This window comes from Pterocles gutturalis, unplaced genomic scaffold (assembly GCF_000699245.1).
Source record: "Pterocles gutturalis isolate BGI_N339 unplaced genomic scaffold, ASM69924v1 scaffold44132, whole genome shotgun sequence".
Lineage (NCBI taxonomy): Eukaryota > Metazoa > Chordata > Aves > Pterocliformes > Pteroclidae > Pterocles > Pterocles gutturalis.
In genome coordinates, this window is record NW_010109542.1 from 33,635 (window position 1) to 57,072 (window position 23,438).

General features: G+C 37.6%; 1 protein-coding gene across 1 annotated transcript in view; it reads right to left on the bottom strand.

Moving 5' to 3' along the window:
- Positions 1–563: 563 nt before the first annotated feature.
- The window catches only part of CDC40 (cell division cycle 40), a gene marked incomplete at its 5' end in the record, with an annotated part of 30,363 nt that continues 7,488 nt past the window's right edge, over positions 564–23,438 (bottom strand). Inside the window, 12 exons of the mRNA XM_010073009.1 lie at positions 564–1,036; positions 1,953–2,097; positions 4,294–4,370; positions 9,510–9,643; positions 9,727–9,842; positions 11,059–11,160; positions 12,644–12,689; positions 13,364–13,438; positions 15,047–15,186; positions 16,850–16,946; positions 17,561–17,700; positions 18,702–18,785. Of these exons, the coding sequence (XP_010071311.1) occupies positions 859–1,036; positions 1,953–2,097; positions 4,294–4,370; positions 9,510–9,643; positions 9,727–9,842; positions 11,059–11,160; positions 12,644–12,689; positions 13,364–13,438; positions 15,047–15,186; positions 16,850–16,946; positions 17,561–17,700; positions 18,702–18,785 (1,334 nt within the window). The remainder of the gene's footprint in view (positions 1,037–1,952; positions 2,098–4,293; positions 4,371–9,509; positions 9,644–9,726; positions 9,843–11,058; positions 11,161–12,643; positions 12,690–13,363; positions 13,439–15,046; positions 15,187–16,849; positions 16,947–17,560; positions 17,701–18,701; positions 18,786–23,438) is intronic.

The window sequence follows — 23,438 nt, forward strand, 5'->3', positions numbered from 1 at the left end:
AAAAATAAGTTCTTTAAAGAGAAAAAGTGTGATGTATATACATTAAATTGTCAAAAACTTTATGGGGCTTATAATACAATGTATTCCAAATTGAACAAGAGACATTCACTTTTTTTTTTTTAATATGTCATGCTCATTGGAACTTAACAGCACATGGGAAGAGAAAATTAACACACAACCATTACAAACAAAATCTTGAAATTGAGGAGTACTTGCAAAGATGAAACTCAAGTGATCCACATGATGCCGCTTGTTAAATAAAGACAGAAACCAAGAGTTTATGAATACAGTCTTCAGCTGATACAATTTATCTGTCAGCTACTAGCTTCTGATTAGTTCTTCACTTCTGCTGTGCACTAACAGATCTTAGCAAGTGGTTTTGTATTCTATCAAGGTAGAAGTATTTTGGGGACAACAAGATACCGCCCAAAACCAGGTAAACAAATGCATTTTTCCAGCTCTATTATAGTCAATATCAAAGATTTCTTCTTAGGAAGAGAGTTACACAATTGCTGGTTTTGTCCTTTAATTCCTGACACCTCTGACAGCCAGAACCACAAAAATATTTTTTCTAAAAATTATTTTATTTTACAAGAGTGTTTTGCACAAACAGTGACATGACAAACTAACACTTGATTCTGCATGCTTCAGATGACCTCAGCTTCTCATATTCAGAGGTCACATTTAAAACTATATCCTTTCAGTTGTGTCTTCTGAAGACTTCCCATTTTCTAGTGCATATAATACAACTAGCTGAGAACTGCAGTATTACAAATGTCTACTCATCCTTAGACCAGAATTCACTCTAATCTCAGATGTATGCAGGTCTTACATCTTTAGATCTTCGTGGCATCCTCTTTAGTCCCATAGTTTAATAAGACCATCCCAGCCGCATGTAATGACTTTAGAAGTTTCATGTGGATGCCACACTGCACCGATACAGACTTTATCGTGCGCTTTTAATCTGCTGTAGAGTTTTGTTGTCTTCCAGTCCCAGATGTTAAGTTTTCCATCTGCATCTCCAGATATCACATAGCTATATTAACAGGATTAAAATAAAAGCTGTATCATGTGTGAAGACTGTTTGTATTATAACACTTTTACACTGAGCAATGGAAAAGAGCTTCACCCAGTGAGCTTCCTGTCTGACAGTCTGAAAACATACCTACCATTCATACCTTAGCATTCATGCTGTGCTCTAAAGTGCACAAGTCCTGCAGAAGGTGATTCATCAACTGCGAGGTAAATGTGCTAAGCAATGCTATTATATCACAGTGTTACTGGAACTAAAGAGAATACATCAGCAAAAGAGAAAGTGCCAGAAGTTTCTCTAAAATTTATAGATGCTTCCCTCCACTTTTTCCTCCAGTTTTGCTGAGGTTATTCTCCAGTTTTTATAGTAATGAACATTTTATGTACATACTGTAATTAATGTATGGGCATATTACTAAGCAAACAGGATGAAAAAGATGGTTCTCTGAACGACAAATGAGGATACCCAAACAGACCTGCAAACAGGGAAAACTGGCAAGTCCAGATTGTGGGTATTCTAGACAAGCGCAGATTGCGGGAACAGACCCTGTGCTGCAGACCATGCGCAAGGAGAGCCAGATGCAAGTCAGAAGTGGGAGCCTCCTATGCTGCACCAGGGCTAGGGAAAAAAGAGGAGTCTCTGGATGGTTTAGCAGCAGTGTAAATTATCTTTGCGGAATGGAGAATCTGGACTACATGGACTGTTTTCTAAATGTTGCTCAGAGCAACTGCTCAGTTTAACTTAGTCCTACCGAATGACAAGAGCAAACTTTCCATTCTGCTGCTTGGCTAGAGAACTCTGCCTGATGCCAAGTTAATAGGATGGCTGTGCATCAATGAATGTTGTAGGGGATTCAAAAAGACATTTAGTGTCTGTGCTGGCAAGTTTTAAAATGAAGCTCATTCCCACAAAAACTTACCTCATGTCAGGTGAAAAATCCACTTGACAAGCGTAGCCAGCTACCATGTGACCTTTGAAAACTTTCTTTTTGTTTAATCTGAATCTGTTCTGAGCTCCAAAAATCAGAATTTGGTTATCCATCGACTGGCAAGCCAACCACTTTCCTATAAATATAACAAACAAAGGTGGTATCAGAGTGCTGCACCTGAAGAAACAGACTTAACTGGAAAGTTTTAAGAGATTTTTATAACTATTTTTGCACTATCTTAATCCAGATTTTTATTATGTGTCAGGGTTCTAGGTAGCAGCTGATATTGCTTCTGCCTGGTACAACTGCCAAGAGGCAAAGCCTTATGTTTGACAGGATTTCGGATGCCTATTTCTACAAAATGCACAAAGGACTCTAGAAAAGCTCTGGCTGTTACAGCAATGTGCTGCATCAACCCCACTGATTTACTGATAAGTTTTCAAGCTACTGAGTAAGCTTGCCAGTGCACATAATTAAGTAATCCAGATAAGGTGAAAACAACTCCATCTAGCTGCAATCTCTCTGATTACCTGTTTTGTGGGTACTCCAAGATGGTCACCTTTTATTTTCTTTATGAGAAAAACACAACTAAGGTAGACTCAGGAGTTTGACAGATCTTTAAATTTTTGCAAATCTATAGTATTCTCTGCCCTAACAGAATACAACTCAATAAAGATATTTTAGTGAAAGAAAAAACCCCAGGCTTTTCTAATCTTAACTGTGTCTCATTTTGAGTCTTGGCAGTGCGTTAGCTCCTGCCTGAGAATCCAATGAAGTTGACATGCTACAGAACACCACAGAGAGACACTTCTGTCCTGAACTCTGCATATTGTCACTGCCTTTAAAGTGTTTTATGCAAACAGCAGTAACATAAAATATGCCAACTCAACTGTAAATCTGATCACACTTCCAGCTACCACCTTGGAATCTGAGGGTTGTCTCCATCCTCCCAAAGAAACAAATCAAGTGTGTATCCCAAGCATGTTATTCTCCTCTTCTACTTTTTAAAAGCTCTGTTTCCTACATTGCTCAGGAGGAAGACTTTAATTGATGAGATTCATAAATCAGTGCCCCTAAGCAGAAAAGTTCCACATCTGTAAAATTTTCAATTTAGTTTTCTTTAAAGGACTCATTTGACTCCAAAATGATGCATGATGTGTCTGCAACAATCTGTACCATAACTATTCCAAAATAACTTGTTTTGTAAGATATTGGACTACTGTAGGTCAAGACAATGTTAGTTAATGTGACAGGTGATGACTTGAGCTTAAAAGCTGATTATTTCATCCCTAACGTCATTTACTGTCTTATCTCAGAAATCAAATACTCAAATCCTGGCCAGACAGAACAGGAAAAATAATGAAAAATCAATTATTTCAATGTGGAAGCATGAGACGAACCGAAAAACTGGATCAGAATACAGCAAGTTGTGCCATTTCAGAAGCAGGGGTTGAAATAAGCCAGCTCGGGAAGCTAACATTTTTAAATGCAGCTACCTCTTTCTCCAGAATCTTCCTTTTTATATCAGAAACCCATGACTATTATTAAGAATAAAATATTTACACTGCAAAGCAAATACAATTTGATACTGACAGCTGGCTGAAAACATTAGCCGTGCAACAAGTTGATCAGCCACTCTTCAGCATAATGGGAGTGTTGAGTGTAAATCTGGCAATACCTTAATAATGTTGACACTAAAGCTATTTAATTTTGGCCACAACAGATAACAGAGATTTTGTCCTGTTAGAAGGATTTTCACAGATTACCGGAGGCACTAAACATTTATCCCCCTTCAGTTTGATTCTAATGGAAGAAGATAAACACCAGTGAAACGTTAACATACAGAAACAGAGACAATTTGGGATTTCTCTTATGCGAGGGTTATTTTGGCTACATTCAGAACAGAAAGGAACAGCATGAACAGGATCATGTACATCATCAGTTTCTGCTTTAAGGGTGGCACCACAAGGACTGCTGAACTTGCTTAGTACTTTGCAGCTATCGTCAGTTCCCACCACTGTTTCTCTTAATATTTTAAATACAGCAAAGAGCACATCATAGCTCTAAGGAAAGAAAGTCTTTTTGCCCTGTCTGAATTAAAGTCTAAATTTAAAATTACACAGTTATCCTGACATAACCCCTCATTTTGACATTCTTGTTCTTCTTAAGACTTAAAACCAGATTGTGTCCAATCTTGGGATAAATGCACACGCTGATTTGGGGCAGGGTAGTGTGGGGTGGCAGAGAGATGCAACATAGCAATATTACAGGGATATAATCAGTAAGGCATACCTACGTAAACTATGCCTAAGGCAGTAATGTGTTAACCTACCATTTGGAGACAAAGTCACGGCCGGCATTGAATGCATACTTGGCTCAGCTATGTACTTGAAGTCTACAGGAATGTCCCTGCAAAAGGAAGAAGTATGTGTTTTAGGAAGACATGGAGATATTCCAAAGGGTTGTCTCCAGTCAGCTGATTTACTCAGCCACTGAACCGTGGAGAGCATATGGTGGTGTCCAAAGGAAGAATTCGCAAAAGCTCAAAAATATTACAAATTCCCACCTAGAGAGCTCCAGCTGTGGAGCCATCTACAGGATAACCTCTGATAGAGTGAATTTACCCCAATCAAATGACCCAGAATCTAAAGCAGAATCATAATTCCAATTAAGAGTAAAACTGTAACATGGAGATACTCTATTGCCTCCAGTTTAACTGCAGCTCTTAAAAAAATCTTACACAGGTAGGAAGAATAGACTGATATATGCATGTGACTTGATTTTTAAGTAGAATATTTGTACCTTTTTTTTTTTTAAAGGAAAAGAAAACAGGAGTCTCTCTCTCTCATCTCCCTGACAGGCCCTTTTCCTCCTGATCTCCCCGACAGGCCCTTTTCCTCCTGATCTCCCCAAATGGGATGCCAACTAATTCCAAATGTTCACAGCTGAACTGAACCATGAACTCCTTGGTCTTGATTCCATACAGGACTGTGCTAGTGTATGTTAAGAACATACACTGTCCCGTACAAGGGCAGTACCCATACCTAGGGAAAAAACAAGCACAGTCTAATCCTTACTCTGCAGAACTGTAATTTGGTTTTGACTATATAAATTTAATTACTAATGGGCTGTGCATATTCATAGTATTCCTCATACTCTACATTCAGAAGGCTGGTAAAAAGGGAAGGCATGCACATGTCTTTCTCATTAAGCAAAAGAAATATCCAGCAGAAAACAGATTTGATTAATGTATTCATCAGAAAACACATGCAAAATGTTCTGTTAGCAACATTAATTAATACAAAGGGGATGGTTATGACTTCATTGGCTAATCCACACAACAGAACTGCTGCTGGGACACAATCGGAGCAGAGAGCGTGGGTGGCTGCCTTCTACTCGCTGACGGAGCCTTGTTGGATGGCAATTCGGTCAACATTAGCAAGGTATGTAGAATTCTGTTTTATTATGGAGTAAGTTATTTCCCGTCATCTTGTGTTAAGTAACATACACATGGGAAGCAGGGTGAGAGGCTGCTCTGTTGTCAGGAAGCAACACAAATGCTCTTGTGAGTTAAATGTTAAAACAATTTACCCCTCTGCATAAGAAGGGCAACCCACTTCATACACTCTGTGGATAAGTGCATGTGCAGGGATAACTGGCTTCCAAACAGGCAGACCTAAGACTACTGTTGGACAGTAAATCTGTAAAGGAATAACAAAAAAATCCACATAATCTCTGAGGCTGACCAACATGACAGCACAGGAGGTGCAGCCCACTGTGCCCCCTTCCTACCCTTTTGCATCAAACAGCTTCAAACCCCACCTGGCAACAGTATACAAGGTTATCGCTGCAGTAAGGCCAGATCCTGATCAACTCCCAACATCCAATACTTCCTCAGCCCACCAGTCATCTGGAGTCCTCAATGCCAGGTAAAAGCAATCCCATTCGAAGCCCCTTTAAAATAGTCTCATCACAGAAGAGACATCTCCAATGCTGACTTGTACTGCAGCGAGAAATTTAAATGCAGCACAGGCTGTCCTGCCTTCTCTCTTTACAAATGAAGGCAGGCTGATCTACTGGAATTTATTCAAGACAGCTCTGCTTTATGTTGAAACCTACCAGGCACACTTACGAGAGCTGCAGGATATGCTGCATTAAACTATTAGGCAGAATTAAGAGATACATTTATGTTTCACATTTGCCTCCAGTCAAATTGCTAGATAAGTAATATCAGCCTGCTCCCCTAAAAAAAAATCTTAAAAAAAAATTATGAACAAAGATGCTGTCATGGTTGCCTGAGATCAAAACTCACGTGATATATTGTTTGTTCAAATCTTTAAACTTAAAGATCTTCAAGTCCTTTCCCCACTTCATAGCATTTCAAAGTCTGGAAAGCTTTAAATATCAAAAGCAGTATCTACTAGCCAAGATTTAGAACTTTGATACTCTGGGGTGCTAATACAACTTCCTCCCCAAGCAGGAGAGAGAAAACTACTTTCAAAGAAAGAAGAAAAAAACTTCAACCCCAAACCCAACCCAGTCTAATTTTGGCACCTGCATATCATGACAAGCTCTCTCAGGAGATTACCATGTCTCTACCAGGAACGATGGAGGAAAAAAGCTTGCTGAGGGGTATAGCTTTACAGAGATGACAAGCCTCCTAAGCCTGCCAGGATACTAACTAAGCTACCAATATACAGTTCTTGCTTTGCTAGCTGTCTTGAAGGTAAAAGGAAATAAAAACCTCCAAGGTCAATTGCCCAAATCATTTCAGTTTATCCAAGTAGGATCAGATGCGTATGAAGCAGATAGAGATAACATTCAGCATTTCAAAAGACAAAATAACATTTTGCATTTCTACAAGAAAGAACAAAGAATATGATACCCATGTCAATGTTAATATCATTGCTGTAATGATATAATCACATGAAATGCAAAAGCAGACAAGTTTTGAAGTACTCCCATTAAGACGCCTAAAGAAACCATTTAATCTGCAGGTTTGTCCTGTACTCACAATCTGAACTTTCAGCAACAAACCAGCTACAACACAGTGCACAGCATAGTGAAATCTTTACATGGCATGAACTCCCAGGGAAAGGAGATTTAAATTTGCAGGGAAGAAGTTTCTCAGTGTGATGAAGTCTGACATGGCATCCTATTACCAGCTCTAGCCAAGTCAAAAGTGTTTACAAAACATACTACAGAATTCCTCTAGACAATTGAAACTAAGCAATTAGATCATCTTTAATTACTGGCTTTTAAGGCCATACTCAGGTCATAATTACTTCTGCTTTGTTTCTGTAGGGTACTGAAGAAATATTGTCCTGAAGAATATACAAAGAAATGTGCCAAAAGGTGCAGTAACCAAATCACACTAAATTGCAAATAATTTTCCTATGAAATTAGGAAAAAAAGGATTTAAGGTACAGCATGAAATAATTTGCCATGGAAATTTTCAACCTCCAAATGCTTCTGTACTGAATACAGTAATGTAGTTTTAATGCACTCTAAAAATCTGGATCTTGAAATTATAGAAATATGCCTACAGACTGATATAACATGGCAGGTTGTGGAGAAAGGTTTTCAAGTCATGCTTAAGACGACAGTATTACATTTGCTTTTTATAAAACAAACAAAAAAAATCCCTGATGACTGTTTTATAGAATATTGCCTACAGTTGAGTTCCCTATTATCTGAACAAAGGAGCTCTTTCTTCAGCGTACAAGCTCAGTATGTATTTTTTTCTGCAGAAGGAAAAAGCTTTGCCACTGGAACAAGCAGGTTGCGATGTTCCCATGCCAGAACCTTTTTGCCTTTCCTGCTCTTCCCCACAGAGTGACTAAATCCACCCACTTCACTATTTATTTCAGCCATCAACACAAAGCTCACAAAACAAGGGCAATCCAATCTCAAGGAAATAACAGATTTGTGCAAGTGAGATCCTCCTCCCACTTGCCAGAGAGGAGACACTCCTTAGCAGATACGATATTGTAAAGATTTTTCTTTAAGGAGCTCAGTAAATACATGGGTCTAATTATGAAGTACTGAGCAGAGGCTCTCTTGGAGTGACATATGGCGACAGCATTACATGTCTAGCCTAAGTCTGGGTTCCCAGACTTTGGTCATTACCACTGCTGCTACTGGCAATGATAGCAGCTGATCACAGACATGCTGAGGGTTTTGCTGGATCCTTGGGTAACATTCAAATACCACAGATTGGAGTCTAGGTTTAAAAAAAAAAGCTAGGAAGGAACTGATTAGTCATAGAGCTGTCGAACTAGCATCCATATTGTGCAACAGCTTTGCATGTGTGAACAGCAAAGTGAAATGGATACCTAAAGATGTGGGAGTAATTATTTCAAAAAGAAATTTTAAATCCTAGAGAAATCTAGAAGTCCTAACCTGAAAAATCTTAGTACCTAGAACCTTGTGGAAAACATTTCAGATAGGAGAGATTTGGTTTCTCCCCAGATATGCTAAAAGTTGGAGGACACTTGAAATGATATTTTTATGAGTTTTTCTTAGATAGACTTTCACTTTTCTGTCATCTGTTGTATTCATGCTGTGGGCATCAACGATTGCCAGAAAACCAGCAATGAAGCTACACTAAAACAGCTATTTCATACATGGGCCAAATATTATATAATACTATGCACATCCAAGGTCAAAGCTTTCAAGACCAACACATGTTAATGTAACAGAACAGACGTTTCTTTAACAGGTTAATTTAAGAGCTAATACACCCTTGGGGAAAGGAGAGAGAACAGAGACCACTGATGAAGTGCAGTGAGCTTCAGGCTGACAGGGCTGTTTTATGCTTTCTTTGGGGCAGAAAGAAATCTGTAAAGTGTCTTGAGCATTAAGCCAGGATGGGTTGGTTAATGTTCAGCAATGTGATATGGAGCATTAAATGTAGATTAAAATATCTAGAAAAATTATCCTAAAAGATACAACATTAAGATAAATAATTAATAATTAATGCTAAAAATACAAACAGCCCAATGCCCATGTAAAATCTGCACCAATAAAGCAGAAGCTATTTAAGAGATTTTACTTTGCAAACAGTGATTTAGATTTTGTAGACTTTAAAAACAGTTTTCAAATATTGCAGTACAGTAGGGCAGTAAGCTAGGGACCATAATTCACTATTAGACATTAAGAATTATTTCAAAGACATTGAAAGTGTTATACTAAAATTTTGGAAGGGATGTTTCCTTTCACTTGACAAAAATGTTAAAGAACTATGACCCATACTATACTGAGTGGCACTATGCAGGAGTTTGCAGAGTATATGCCCAACTTCAACAGTTATTAGAAATCAGCAACAACAGCTGAGACTGTTTCACAATAAAGTAGAACATGAACATTTTAGTTACTGCATACAGGATTACATTAAAATTTGTAGAAATTTAAATTCAGCTCTTCCTCAGCTAGCTAGAACTCTGTACACTCCAGTACCTTATGTGCTACGTGCACTTTTAAAAATAAACTGTCTTCTCAGTTTGCTTGTAATATACTTCAAGTTAAAATTCAAATTTTTAGACTTACCATTCCCAGACTCTTAAACTCTTGTCATCAGATGTACTCACAAACCTTCTATTTTCATCCACAAACACAATGGTGTTGACAGCTCCCAAATGCCTATCGTATTCCTGCACAATCTCACCACTTCGAATATCCCACTACAAATAAAAGCGTCAGAATAAGGCCTTGTTTTTCACTAAATAACATAATTTTTAGTGGAAGAGATATTAAGTAGACATACCTGCACAATTTTCTTATCTGACATTCCTGCAACAAAGAGATTTTGTTTATCTTCATCAGGGTTGAACTTGACACAATAAGGAACCTTCCTGTTTGTGAATCGTGAGATACATTGTCCTGCAACAGACAAGCCATTCATAGTGCATGAGGCTGGAAGTTCTATGGGCCGATTAGTTCTTTCCAGATATTGATAAAAACCATTCATTTTACGTTTACTTTACTAACAGCAGGAAGTACTTGTTTTAAAGCACTTGAGAGGATTAGAAGATAGAATTTACCCAGCTCTTTGATTATACTTTCTTTCACGTTTGTATGCATACACTGGTACAAACGCATACAAACTGTTTTGTACCCTTACTACAGCTTTCCAAACAATGTAACTACTCAGTACTCTGTATGTCATCAGGACATACCAAGGACATCAGGAGTGGTCAGGATATCACAAGCTGACCATTGTCTTTGCACAGCATTACCTCCTCATAGCCTCAGCCATATATACCCTGATTACATGTTACCTGTAACTTACAGAAGCCTGTTTTAATCTGAAAGCTCAATACATTTTTCAGGTGTCTAAATAAACTGAGTTCAGACTCAAGGTTGGAGAATTTGACTTACACCTTTCTGGCTGTCACCTGTATGAGACTAGTGGCACTGCTGACCGAGAAAGCTAACGTCTTTTTCAAACACGGAAACTTCCTGTCTTAGGAACAGACTTAAGTTTAAAAGAATATCGACAAAATGTGTACTGTATCTTTCTAGCTTAAGAAACTGTTTGGAACAAGCTTAAGAAACTATTTGGAGCACAATGTTACAGAGCCTCTCCCAGGCAGTTCTGTGAGAGCATCAGACCTACCCTCCACTCCCTATACCAGCAGCTCAATTTCTACCACATTGTCTTATTTGGAGTGCCCTTGAAGTTCAGGTTAACCAAAAAAAAGATCAAGTGAAATAATTATTCTAAATTAAGCATATTAAGGTCTAAAGAGTGATTTCATTACTTAATTTTATGCCTGTAAATATAAATATGCCATTAACTGATTTGGTAAAATTTTGTCTTTTTGCTGAAAATTGTTCTAGCATTACAAATAACTATCAAACTTCTCAAATAAAAAGGTATATGAGATACAGGTATATAGGCAGTGTCAATTACACCAGTACAGATAACAAAACATTTGCAAAAAAATACTGTTCATCCTGTAATGAAAGTCTAAACACTGAACTACAAGATGATATTAAGGATAACTGGAAACAACCTGACTGACTGTAATTTATCTTGATATTTACTATTAATTAAACATAGTGCAGATAACAGCATCCACAAATACCAGCCTACCTGTTTCAGTGTCCCAGAGCTTAAGATAGCGGTCATATGCAGCACTAAGAAATCGAGTGCCAGCATTATTAAAACAGATGTCTCGAACAGCTTTACCATGTCCTATAAGACAGAAGAAATGCAATGATAAACCAGTCATTCTTAGAATTAATGGGTTTTTTAAAATATTAAAGTTAAATACTCCAGTCTTTAACAATGCAAACAGAACAAGCAGATCGCTTACTAAAGTTCTTACGAGCACTAGTAAAGAATGATTCAAGTGAGGAAAAAAAAAACAACTTCCTAAAGGATTCATAAATTGATATTACAAGGAGAACTTTAGGTACTGTTGGCTTCAAAGATTGTTCTGGTTGCAGTTAATAGCTGCAAGAGAAGTTTAAAACACTGTAATAAATGTCAACATCTAATGAAAAAGAGGAGAGACAAACACAGGAGATCATAGAATCATAGAATGGTTTGGGTTGGAAAGGACCTTAAGAAAGGACCTTAAAGATCATTGAGTTCCAACCCCCCTGCCACGGGCAGGGACACCCTCCACTAGACCAGGTTGCTCAAAGCCTCATCCAGCCTGGCCTTGAACACCTCCAGGGATGGGGCATCCACAACTTCCCTGGGCAACCTGTTCCAGTGCCTAATATATCTCAAGGAGAAAAATTTAAAATTAGAAAACAGGTACAAAATATGGGAAATATTAGATCAGAAAATTAAGAATGCTTTCATCTGGTGTTAACCTTGCTACCCTTCTAACACCAATACCTCCATCTGACCACTGTATTAGACTTGCACGAGATCTCTTTAGTTGAAATATTGGCACAGTAACTTAAATATAGCAAAATAGCAGGTGAATCTGGTTGATAATAAGGACCTTTTGAGAAAAACAAACTGCTCAGAAAGAGCAGTCTATTGAAAGAGAACCTTTTTTGAGCCATCTTCTTTGCCATACTGCTGTCATCAGAAACATTAGGTGAAAAAAGACATCTTTGTTGTTACTCAACTTACATTCACTCAGTGTTCTAGAAATGTTCCCATTTCAGAAGGAGAATCAGCTGCTTTTGTTCTGCATTCAAGGCTGCTAAGTTTGTATTTCTCCCTCTCTCAGCTATCTGCTTTAAAAAGCACCTGTTACATGAACAAAGACGGCACCTAAACCTAAAAAAAAAATTCCCATGCTTTTGCACTAGAAACTCAGCACAGAAGAGACCATCTATTTAAGGTGGGATCATCAGACCATGAGATGCCCTCAATGCATAAATACAGAGGGCTGCTGTTCTCAACATGAAGATGGGACAATTTAATTTCATAATTTTGCCTTTGAAAGGGAGTCTTGCATAAAGTATCGATGGCTGCAGTACACTAATGTTTTGTTTTAAGGGTTGTAAGGTGTTATACATCAACACTGAATTGCTTGGAATAATTACAAAGGTGCGCTAAAAACTTTTCCAATTCTTATTGCCAAGATTATACTGAATACCATTTCCCTTGGATGCCTACAAGTCCTCTCTATGATAAATTATTAAGCTAACCTAAATACTGTCCTTCCAGTAAGTTATTTTGAGTATACGCCATTTAAAAAAAAGACTATTACCAATAAATGTTCGTAGACATCTTCGATCACCATATACTTCCCATAGCTTGGAAAAAAAAAAAAAAAAGGATAGGGAGAAAATATATTCGTTGTTAAACAACAATGATGCTGAAATTAAGTGCAAACATATATGGCAACATCTTTTAAGAAATTAATTACAAACATATGACATCTACTGATTAATCGTAACTATCTACCCAGGAATTTACAAGAATGCTCTGTCACCTTCTTGTCAGCACAGCCCCCTCAAAATAACTAAAAACCCCCAATCATATTCTAACTTTAAAGCACTAAGGTTTTGCTAGTAAAAAAAAAAAAAATTATCAGTTTTTTAATATGATGTAGGCTGGACTAAAATGAGATTCGTTCAAAACCACAACTGCTTCAGTAAAATACTTCAGCAGAAACCTACTGATAGTTGTAAAACTAGGCTTCACAGAAAATGAATTGTTATAATAACAAAGGCAAGAACCTGAGGAACTTGTGACCTTCCAAACGCTATTACCAAATGATTAACACTATTCTAACACCCACAGTCTTGTGTATTATTTCTATCTTTGTTCCAAGGAATTTGTAATTTAAAAATCAAGTGAAATAAATGAAAGTAACACAAACAAAAGGTATTTGGTAGAAGTACCAAGTGTTCAAGTATTCTAAAATGCATTGTGTGTATTCAATGATAATACAAAATATATACATGAAAACAGAAAAACTACTCACCTTAATTTTGCAATCCATAGAGCAAGACAACAGTAAATGCCCAGAGAGAGGAAACAATCTAACTGCACTGACACCCTATAAATACGGACATAATTAAACAGTAAGTGGAGCATCTAGATATTTCCTCAGTTCACTTGTCCTCTTCTTCTAAGCAAAAAGCTAAAGCTTATCTTCTTAAAATATACTCTATTTTAAAAAGAAATAAGCTACCGACATTCCATTTTAGAAATAGCAACGCATTTTGAACAACAGTTATTAGCAACAAACTGATTCACTTCCACAGCTGTATATAAACCCCCCTTCAATACTCACACCATTACTGTAGTAAACACAGCAAAGAAATACAAATTGTGGGTTTGGGTGACCACTTCTGTATAAGCCTTTCCAGGTGGGGCAGATGAGGAAGTTATCCACAAAAAAAAATTTCTGGACAGCTCCATATCTTACTTATACTACCAGTGCCTTCTACCCACTGAACTCAGATTCCCTGGGCACAGCATTTCCCCATCTATATGTACTTCAGGTACTCCTTGCAGAGGAAGTCCAAAGAACCACTGAGTACTCTTGGTTTGATGTCCCTTCTTTCCATTTCATGTCAATTACTCTATTCATATTCCATCCAGTTCTTCCCATCCCTAGTTGGATTTGGGTGCATTATCCTCCCTATTATTGTCTAGTTATATCCCTCAGCTTTTCCAGATTTGTCAGCCCATCCTTCTTTTGCTTCTTTCATCGATATCATTATTCATGGAAATAATGAAAAAAGGAAAAAGCTATTTTATGCATCAGTTTGGTCTAATAGGATAATAGGCAGAGGAGTGACTAGAACTTTGGGGAGGAGATGTTATTCTGGAAAGTGGTGATACAACAAACTCTTTGAAGAAGAGTTCAGAGCTATGACTCAACTAAAAAAGGGTAAAAGCTAAAAGTGTTCTTTGTGTTCTTCTTTCTTCTATCTTTCAGATATCACTAAGGTGCTGTCTATTGCAGCACAGCATATTCCCTCAAGCAGCACTGAAAATTAGACATGAAAGAAGCAGCAAATTGAGTATAGGCTTTACAAATCTGATCACTGAAACCCTTTTCTAATACCAAAATTATGTTATATATAACTATAGAGTTATAGGCTCTGGCACAAGAAGAAACTGTAAATGTTAAGTAGCATCAAAGAAAACTCCTAGAAAGCTAGACCTCCCAAAGGCAACAGCTGTATTTGGGAATCCTGTAATGCTGATACATCTTAATCACAAAACATGTGTAACTTTTCAGAAGTTTTATATGAAATTGCCCTTAAGTACTTTTACTAGTAACAAAAAAACCAAAAAAAAACCCCAAACAAACAAACAAAAAGCATTTTCAGCTATGTCTAGAATTAGCCTTACTCTTCTTCGTGTTGTAGTTTAGGAAATAACTCCAGATCCCACAGAAGTCACTAAACAATATTTGTCCCTTTAAAGGAGGTCAGGAAATCACTAGGTTCATGAAAAAGTATACGCAGGTAAACTCCATTGAACAGGCAAACACCTTGTGTGAGCACGTAATGCAACCAATTACATGCATAATGTCATAAAGATGAAAATACTCCTTCCTTCTACTGATACTTCGGTTTTATACAAGTTACTAGCTTCGGACACAAAGTGAAGTGGGTTTTTGTGACACACGCTCAGAAACACGACTTCCTACCTTTGTATGTCCAGACCACACATGGATTTGTTTCTTTGGAAGATAGCACTTCTCAGGTGGCACTGTAGAACGGAGATTAACTCCAACATCTTGAGGGACATGAAGGTAAGATCTCCCTTGATAGTCATACATTTCCTTAACTGAAAAGGTAAACACAGAATTCTGAGAATCCAAGAGCCTGTATTTGAAAAGGTCATAATCTTCGAAAGGCCCAACAGCCACACACAATTAAGGTTTTTCTCCACATAGCTGCTCTGCTATGAAGGGGTGAGGAGAAAAGCCCACTTCATAGGACACATGTGGAACATTATTTGACATCAGCTGAGCTCAAATTAAGTCATTTCAGCAAAATCTGCTTGGAATCTGGTAATCTGAACTTTAAGACAATCCCTCCCCTACACACCTTGCTCATCATCAGACAGCAAGAATGTTTCTCCGGCTAACAAGGGTTTGCTGACTCTAACTCTACACAGATTACAATGTGCAACTCTAACTCTGGCATTTGCCTGCAATTCACATTCCAGCCAGCTCTGTGCTGTGTCAGTCACATCAACAGAATTACAAACCAGAGAAAAAAAAGATCCATTTGGCCAATGTGAACCAATATTGGTCAGTGGTAGCCAACAGCTGCTCTTTAACTAGATTTAAGAAGTGACTGGACAGTCAGACATGCAGGGATGCATTGTGCATGGAAACAGATATTTCAGAGTAGACTTGTGTTAGACAGCCATTACATTAAGCTGTGCAGTGATTACATTAATTGCTCAGTTTCTGGGATATTGTTATGGCAGTTTTGGTTGTACAAGTGACCTCCTCCACACTATCAACGTTTACACATGTCTACAAAATGGCATATTTCTGGAACTTTTGTGTTGGAGAAGATGAAAATTTATCTTGTAAGGTTTTTCACTGTGAAACTTCAGGTATAGACCATGAAAAGTTGGATACAAAATTATCATTCTATGGGATGCTCAATGGCTAAAATTTCAGGTTTGTTATGCCTGTCACTATTCAATAAATACTGTCATGATCAACAGAATGAAGCACTAATGTCAGCAATGCATATCTCAGAGCCACTACTTCTGTAACGCATATAAGAAAGGATGCTCCAGCTTGTGCATGTGAGCCTGGCTGTAGAAAGTGTTAAACAGAGAGTCTTGGCCTACCAATCTCTGCCAAGCAATATAAGGCAGGACTATTGTGTATGCAGAGTTGAAATAACCATTTCCAAATATCACTTAATTCTACCTTCTTCCCAAACCATTTTCTTTGAAGATATCATATGCTATAGGCTTCCATAGGGTAATTTGATACACAATTCTTCATCGTATGACAGCAAGAACATTTACACTAAGAACTGAGGAAGTATAAAGTCCAAGTGATTTTCTAAATTGTATGTAAGCCATAACTCAAAGCACTACCCGCTGATGAAAGTACTGACACATAAAACTGCAGCCATTCTGAATCTGAAAGTAAGCCAAACTCATAACTTTAAAATGTTTGCTCTGTAAAATCGAAAAGGGATATGTGTGTCTATTACTATTAAAAATAAATAAATAAAACCAGTATGCTGAAAGATGACATTTCCACACTGCTCTTCACAGTATGAAGTGGAATTAGTCCAAGTTTATTTCTTTCCCTGTCCTTTATGCTTACGCATGTGAGCACTATTATCTCCAATACAGAAACATCAAGGTGTCTCAGCAAAACTGCTGAGGTTGGCTGCCATCCTTACTAATTAACACAGCAGGCAGGAAAACACAGCGAGCAAGAAAATGAGAACAGGCAGGAAGATGCCATTACCATGTAATATAGTCTTCTCCTCGCCAGGTTTATCATCTTCCAGTTTTCCTCTCTTCTGCCTCTTAGCTGTTATTTCATCCAACTCCTTCTGTTCTTCCTGGAAAAATAAAACATGATCTTGACTTTTAAAAATTCAGCATTCAGAATCACATAAGAAAATCCAGAACTGCAGTCCTGTTTACTCACTATTAAGAACACATTCATTTGCTAAATGAGATTAGAAATATTTCTAAGCATCAATAAAGAGAATACCTTTATCAAAACTAGAATAATTAAAAAAACTATGCACACTGAAAAGAATGAAATACTTTCTTGTTATTCATAGACTACACCTAAGCATCACTACCTGAACAAGAAGGATGTTTGTTGGTTGGAGAGGGGTTTTTTTTGGGAGGTAATTGTTTTTCTGTTTGGTTTTTTTCCTAAACAAGTTCTACTTTCAGTTCTTCTCAAGCTTCTTCTGTTTATAAACATCTTTTAATCAGACTCTACACACAAATACCATTAATCTTACTTCCAAACAGTCTTGCAAATAATTGAGTGCAGAATATTCAGAACACCTTATTTGGACTTATCACCTAAAATGTTTCTAACACCCTAAGAAATCAAATGGATCTTCTTCTTGGAAAAACTACTAGTGCAGCTGGATCTCTGTTAAAACCACTGCAATGTACTAACAATTTGTACCTATTGTGCTAAATTAGTACTTACTTCCGATGGTTTGGCTACTTCTTTTTCATCAACATACTTCGCCCATGGTCCCAGAAAACCATCAATATTAGATGCATCATTCTCCTTGAATTTCTTCCTTTTTTCAACTTTCCTTTGTCCTGTTTCAAACACTGTTAAACCTGAAGAAAGAAACAATGCACTGCCTAGCTGCTAACAGAGAATAATACGTCATCATCATAGGTCACATCACAGTCACTTTAAAAGAAAAAAAACACCACCACTCCTTCCAGTACACACAGCAAAATGGAGAAAAGCATTTGAGCAAAACTGGCCAAAGCAATTTCTGTCTAAAGTCTGTATCTGCTATACCAAAATAAGTGGGTTTTTTTTCAATCTTCGGAAGGAAAGTGAAATGACCTTGGATATAATCTGTGGAAGAGGACACAGAAATAAAGAGCCTTTGTATACACACGTGAATAAGTGTTAGAAAAAGACATGCAAGGGAAAGCATAACAGTAAAGTTTACACAGGTCCAATTTTCCAATGCAAATAAGTCACTGAGTGTGAAATATCTCGTATCAAAGTATTAATTACAAACCCCATGCCTCTGGTAGTCAAACCTCCCAGTGGCATGCTATGCCTTTACCATTTGGCAGCCTTCCAATGTTTTTTCTTTTCCAAATAACACAAACAGCTTAACTCTGCTAGACAGAGATAACATGCAATTCCCAACAGAATGCTAGAGGCTGCATACAGAGTCATCAGTTTGCTCCTGAGTACCACAGTTAAGGTGATTAGCCCAATGTACAAGTACCCTAATGCAGACATACGACAATTTTAGCTAAGACAGTTTAACAGTACCAAAAAACTCTGTTTCAAATATACAGATCAATTCTATTAATTGAAAGGCACATGCTAGGTTCCAATTACAAATCCTAACTTGAAATTTGACATAATGATAGACTGAAATATTTGCTACTTCAGGAAAACAAAGCCCCTCAATACCTCTCTTCCCTCTTCACATTACAATTGCAACACATCTTCATTTACTGTGTCTTTGGACATGGCTAAGTGTCTCATAATTCCTTCGTTTGCTAATACCTATTGCATTTCTTAGTGAAGAAGAAACTGAAACAGTCATCAGCTGCAAGTAATTTATATAAGATTCCAAATTATTTACCTTGATTTTTTTCAGCTTCTTCTACCAGACCAATATATTTGGTAGCAACTTCAGGGTTATCTATAGAGGGATCTAATGCATAACCTAGAACAAGAGGAGAAATAAAATACTGTTATTTCAAATTTTTAATTTTTGTACAAATTTCATTACTCTTCCTCCCACCCTACATTCCATGATTTTTTTTTTCCTGATGGGTTTCAAGGAGTTAGGGATGAGGAAAAATTGACACTTTCAAATCCCATCCACTTTTCACTTGGCCTGGGTATTAGGATTACTACCAAGTATTAGCATGGGATCCTTGAGTATACATTACTTCCAGAATGCTTAAATTTGCACAAGACAGAGAAGCAAATAGATATAATAGGCAACAGTTAAGATACAAAGGGAGGGTAGTCATGGGGAGCAGAGTCACAGAATCTTTCTGGTGGGAAGGGACCTCAGGAGGCCCCTGGCCCAACACCCTGCTCCAAGTGAGGTAACCACTGAATTCAGATCACTTTGCTGTAATACAAGCACTACACTTTGAAACAACATAGCAACCTCTTCTTGTTGTAACGGCACAAGGAAAAGACTAGCTCAAAATCTTACGTTAGTGACACGTGATTTTAAACAGATGCTGCTTTAGTTCAGGGCACTGATCCTTGGTTTGCAAAGCCAGTAAGTTATGCTGAAACCAGCCCATTGCTGCTGCACAGAGAGCCCTCTGGCTTCAGCAGCAGCCTCTGGCCCTGCAGGCCCCTGCCCTGCCCACCACCTTTCCTGTGTCAAAGAGAGTGCTACTCATCTCTGGTAGTCCTGGGGATAGCAGCAGCTGGAAGGAAGAGGACGGAGACGAGGGAAAAAGGAAAGCAAATGAAGTTTTCTATGTCTTTGTGCAGATTCTGTTTCCCCCAGCAGAAATTATTTAATCCTCCTCTTTCCAGAGTTGGGAAAGCTTGTTCCTTCAAACTTGAAAGCAGTTGCTTTAACTAACATGGATGGTATCAGCAGCAATGGCCTTGAATTTTTAAAAGAATTAAGTATTCACATCTTCATGTCCTGATTACACCTATTGAGTCTCGTAAAAAGACCCCAAAAACCCAAAAAAACCCCAAGACCAGCTGCATTTACTCTTACAAATAATTTAAAAACGTATCAGCATTTCACAGATATTCAGGATACTTACAACTTTTGATACCGAGTTTCTCATTCTAATATGTATATCTTGCAACTTTTCTCCATTTCTCCTGAAATGGATAGTATGATCTTATGAGAATAAAACTAATAAACGCACATAGATTTGAAGGAACAGGTGCACCAAACAGTTACTGACCACCATGGCTTTTTTTGGGAAAGACTGCACCCTGGTGGACATATCACCTATTTTTATTAAATATTATTCAAGTGACAAAATGTCCCTTGAGGGCCCAATGAGAATTTCTTGATATCAGGAAGGAAAAAAAATAAAAAGAAAAAAAATAGCAGCAATGAAGATACTAAACCACCACTAAAAGTAATCAGACACACAAAATCAAAGAAATCCTACAGCATACAATCTATTTTTTTTTTTTTTTGATTCACAAAGACAATAATGAACAGTGGGAACTCAGTCCACCCCAGAAGCCAACAGCACTTAGGTTCTCAACTTGTATGAACCCATCAATATCATCCCTATAGTCAAAGATGGTCATCTTCCCAACCGTCTCTCAGAAAGACTACAATCCTAGAAGATGGTCCAGTTCATTTCTTTTCGGATGTTGGGAAAATAAATATATCACTGAAATTAGAAGAGCCATTCCAGGAAGAGAGCAAGTGTTCCCATACAAAGGGAGCAATCCACCTGCACACCAACTATTGAGCTTCAAAGCTGGTAAGACCCAGTCATGGAACAACACATGCCTTGATGTTCCATGAGTACAATATAGGGAGAGAAATACATACCAATGTCCTCTTATGAAATATAAATTCCCACTATACCTAAACCAAAGAACAAAAAAATTATTCTAGACTATTATTAGAATTTACTTTCATGGATAACCAAACTGAACAGACACTGCAATGAGACATTTGCTAATATAACTGCCTGCTTTTATGAAGCCACTATTTCAATGAGTTCTTTTCCAAGCTGTAAGGTTTCTGTTAACAGCAGAGAGATATTACTTTGGACTTATGTCAAAATCAATACAGTGGCTTACTTGTCTTCCAACTGTATTGATACAGTCTCTGGGACTTTATTTGCTCGGTCCTTCTAAAAGAGGGACAGTATTCTAATGAATAAGGACCCTGGGCCAAGCACAGCTTCCCGTGGAAACGGAGACTTCTTATAGCTGGGTTGATTTTGGTCCAGCATCATTCTCATAGAAAAGCTCTGAACAATTTCTACTTTCTAGTGGATATGTGAAAGAGAATCTTTTCTTTCTGGCTGCAACTCCTAAACGCAGCTGCAGAAGACAGCTTGCTTTTATCCTACTCAGCTGGTATGCCATATAATGTGCCCTGACTCCTACGTCTCCTTCAGTTCTATTTAGGAGACAGATATTTCATGCTACGTTTTAGCAAGGAAAGGCACAATTCCACCTACACCCATAATTTCAGTGCACATGAAAATGGTTGGTTAAATAATTGGACTTTGATGTGCATTCCAGAAAGACAGCTAATTAAAGTATATTTACACCGCACTGTGCAATGCAGCATACGGAGACCCAAGGTAGCTCAGGTATACGGAACAATACAGCTGGACTAACCCATTCTGACTGCGCTGGCCTCTCGGCAGAATCAAAGCAATCAGAGAATAAAGTGCCTACAATTGTAAGAGGTAATAGCGACTGTAGGTGTTGCATGTAACATGAGTAGATGAAAAAAATAAGTGTTACTTCCAAGTCAGAGTCATTTTAAGCTCTTAAAATATCAGTCTTACTGATGAAGTAATCCTGTTACAACCAAGTTACTGAATACTCCTAAAGAGCTTTGAGATTCATGGACAGCAGACTGTTTCTTATTAAATAAGACATTAATATCTTGTGAAGGAGAAAATTTAAAATACTAAATGCTGCATGAATGAAGAAGTCCACTTCTAGGATGAGTACTGATGCTGAAATAGCTATGAAATTATTTTTCTAACATATTCATAAACAGTTTGTGCGCAGCATGTAAAAAATAATCCATAATTCTGCTTCACACTGAAAATTTATATATGCCCACATAATTAAGGAGAGTATACTGCCTTTTTTAAAAAAAAAAACAATGCTCAAAAGGGAATTTTCAAGAAAAGAGACTGCTTCTCCTGAGGGTCGGGTACAGAAGAATAAACAAGTGCTTAAATTTTAGGACCTCCTAGTCATTTTAGCCATGCTTCAAGGACATTGCAAAAATAATGCTAGTTAAGCTTTTGGCCATTTATGTCCTAATGGCTTATGAAGAGAAATTTGTTTTTCTAGAGAGAAAGCCATCTCTTTAGCAGCTGCAATCATAGAAGAAGGTCCTCCTACATCAATGGATTCAAATTAGGGTAGAGATTATCTATGACTGCAGATGCAAAATGAGTTACCAATTAAAAAAAGGTCAGACTCTCACAGAGTAATTATTAATGGCTTTCCATCAAACTGGGAGAGGACCTTACACAAGATTATAAAATGGCCTGCCTGGATTATTTTATTCAGTATTTTAAGGGATTATGCCATCAGCAAAGGATCACATACCTGTAAAACCTGCAGGTTACACCAAAGACAGGTGTGAAATATGTCACTTCAAAGACATGCTGAATGACAAATTCCAAAAAAAAAAAGAAACTAACTGACTAGGTACAGGGGGAAAAAAATACAGGCTGCAAGGGTAGTGGTGTTGATACACTTAACAAGTCTATCTAACACCAATGGGAAAAAAAAGAAACAAGAAATCTGAGATTTACTGCAAAGGAAAAACTATATTTAAAAAAAAGGAACAGCACTGGCAAGACCTAATCTAGATTGGCATGTCCAGTTTTAAGCAATGTATTTTAAAGAAAATTTAGACAAAAACTGAGAGCAACAAGAATGATAAAATCTTGGGGATGAGGGAGAGGCCTAGGGAAGGTTGAAGAAACATGCTTGTCAGTCTAAAGAGAGATGAAGGATAGAAGGCAAAAAACTGATGGACTCAAAGGTAGTTTCAATATGTGAAACATTAGACACAACAATGAGCCATGGCTTAATAGGACTGCTGGAGAGAATATGAGTAGTGTAAATTTGCAACATAGAAGGTTCAGGTTGGTATCAATAAAATCTTAACCATGACACTTGTAACAACTAGAATATTTATGTAGGCTTTAAAACCATGCAAAATAGTATAAAAATAGGCATGACCTTGAAGTAATTCTGACTCAACTCAAGAGATCTGACTAGATCACTGGTTTTAAGCTGTTGTCTGTGGATACAGGACCTGAATATCCCATCTCCTTCTGGGGAGTGTGAAAGACAAGAAAAGTAGGTTTGCATTCACAATAACACAAGGGTTCATAACCTCTTGGGGGTCAAGGACGAAATGACATGTTAAGAATACGGTGTGAAGGGGAAAAAAAAGGAGAACAACTAGAGCAGTCTAATACTTGGCTTTTCCTTTTGTGTATTTTATGCCTGAACTACAATGTTTCCTATCCTAAAGAATAAAAAGACAACAGTAGATATCCAATGACTTCCATGTGCTGGTTATCACAGAGACATTCTTGACAGAGAAGCTGAGGTCTGCTTGCTCATCAGAGATCTGAGGTTTGCATTTGGCACG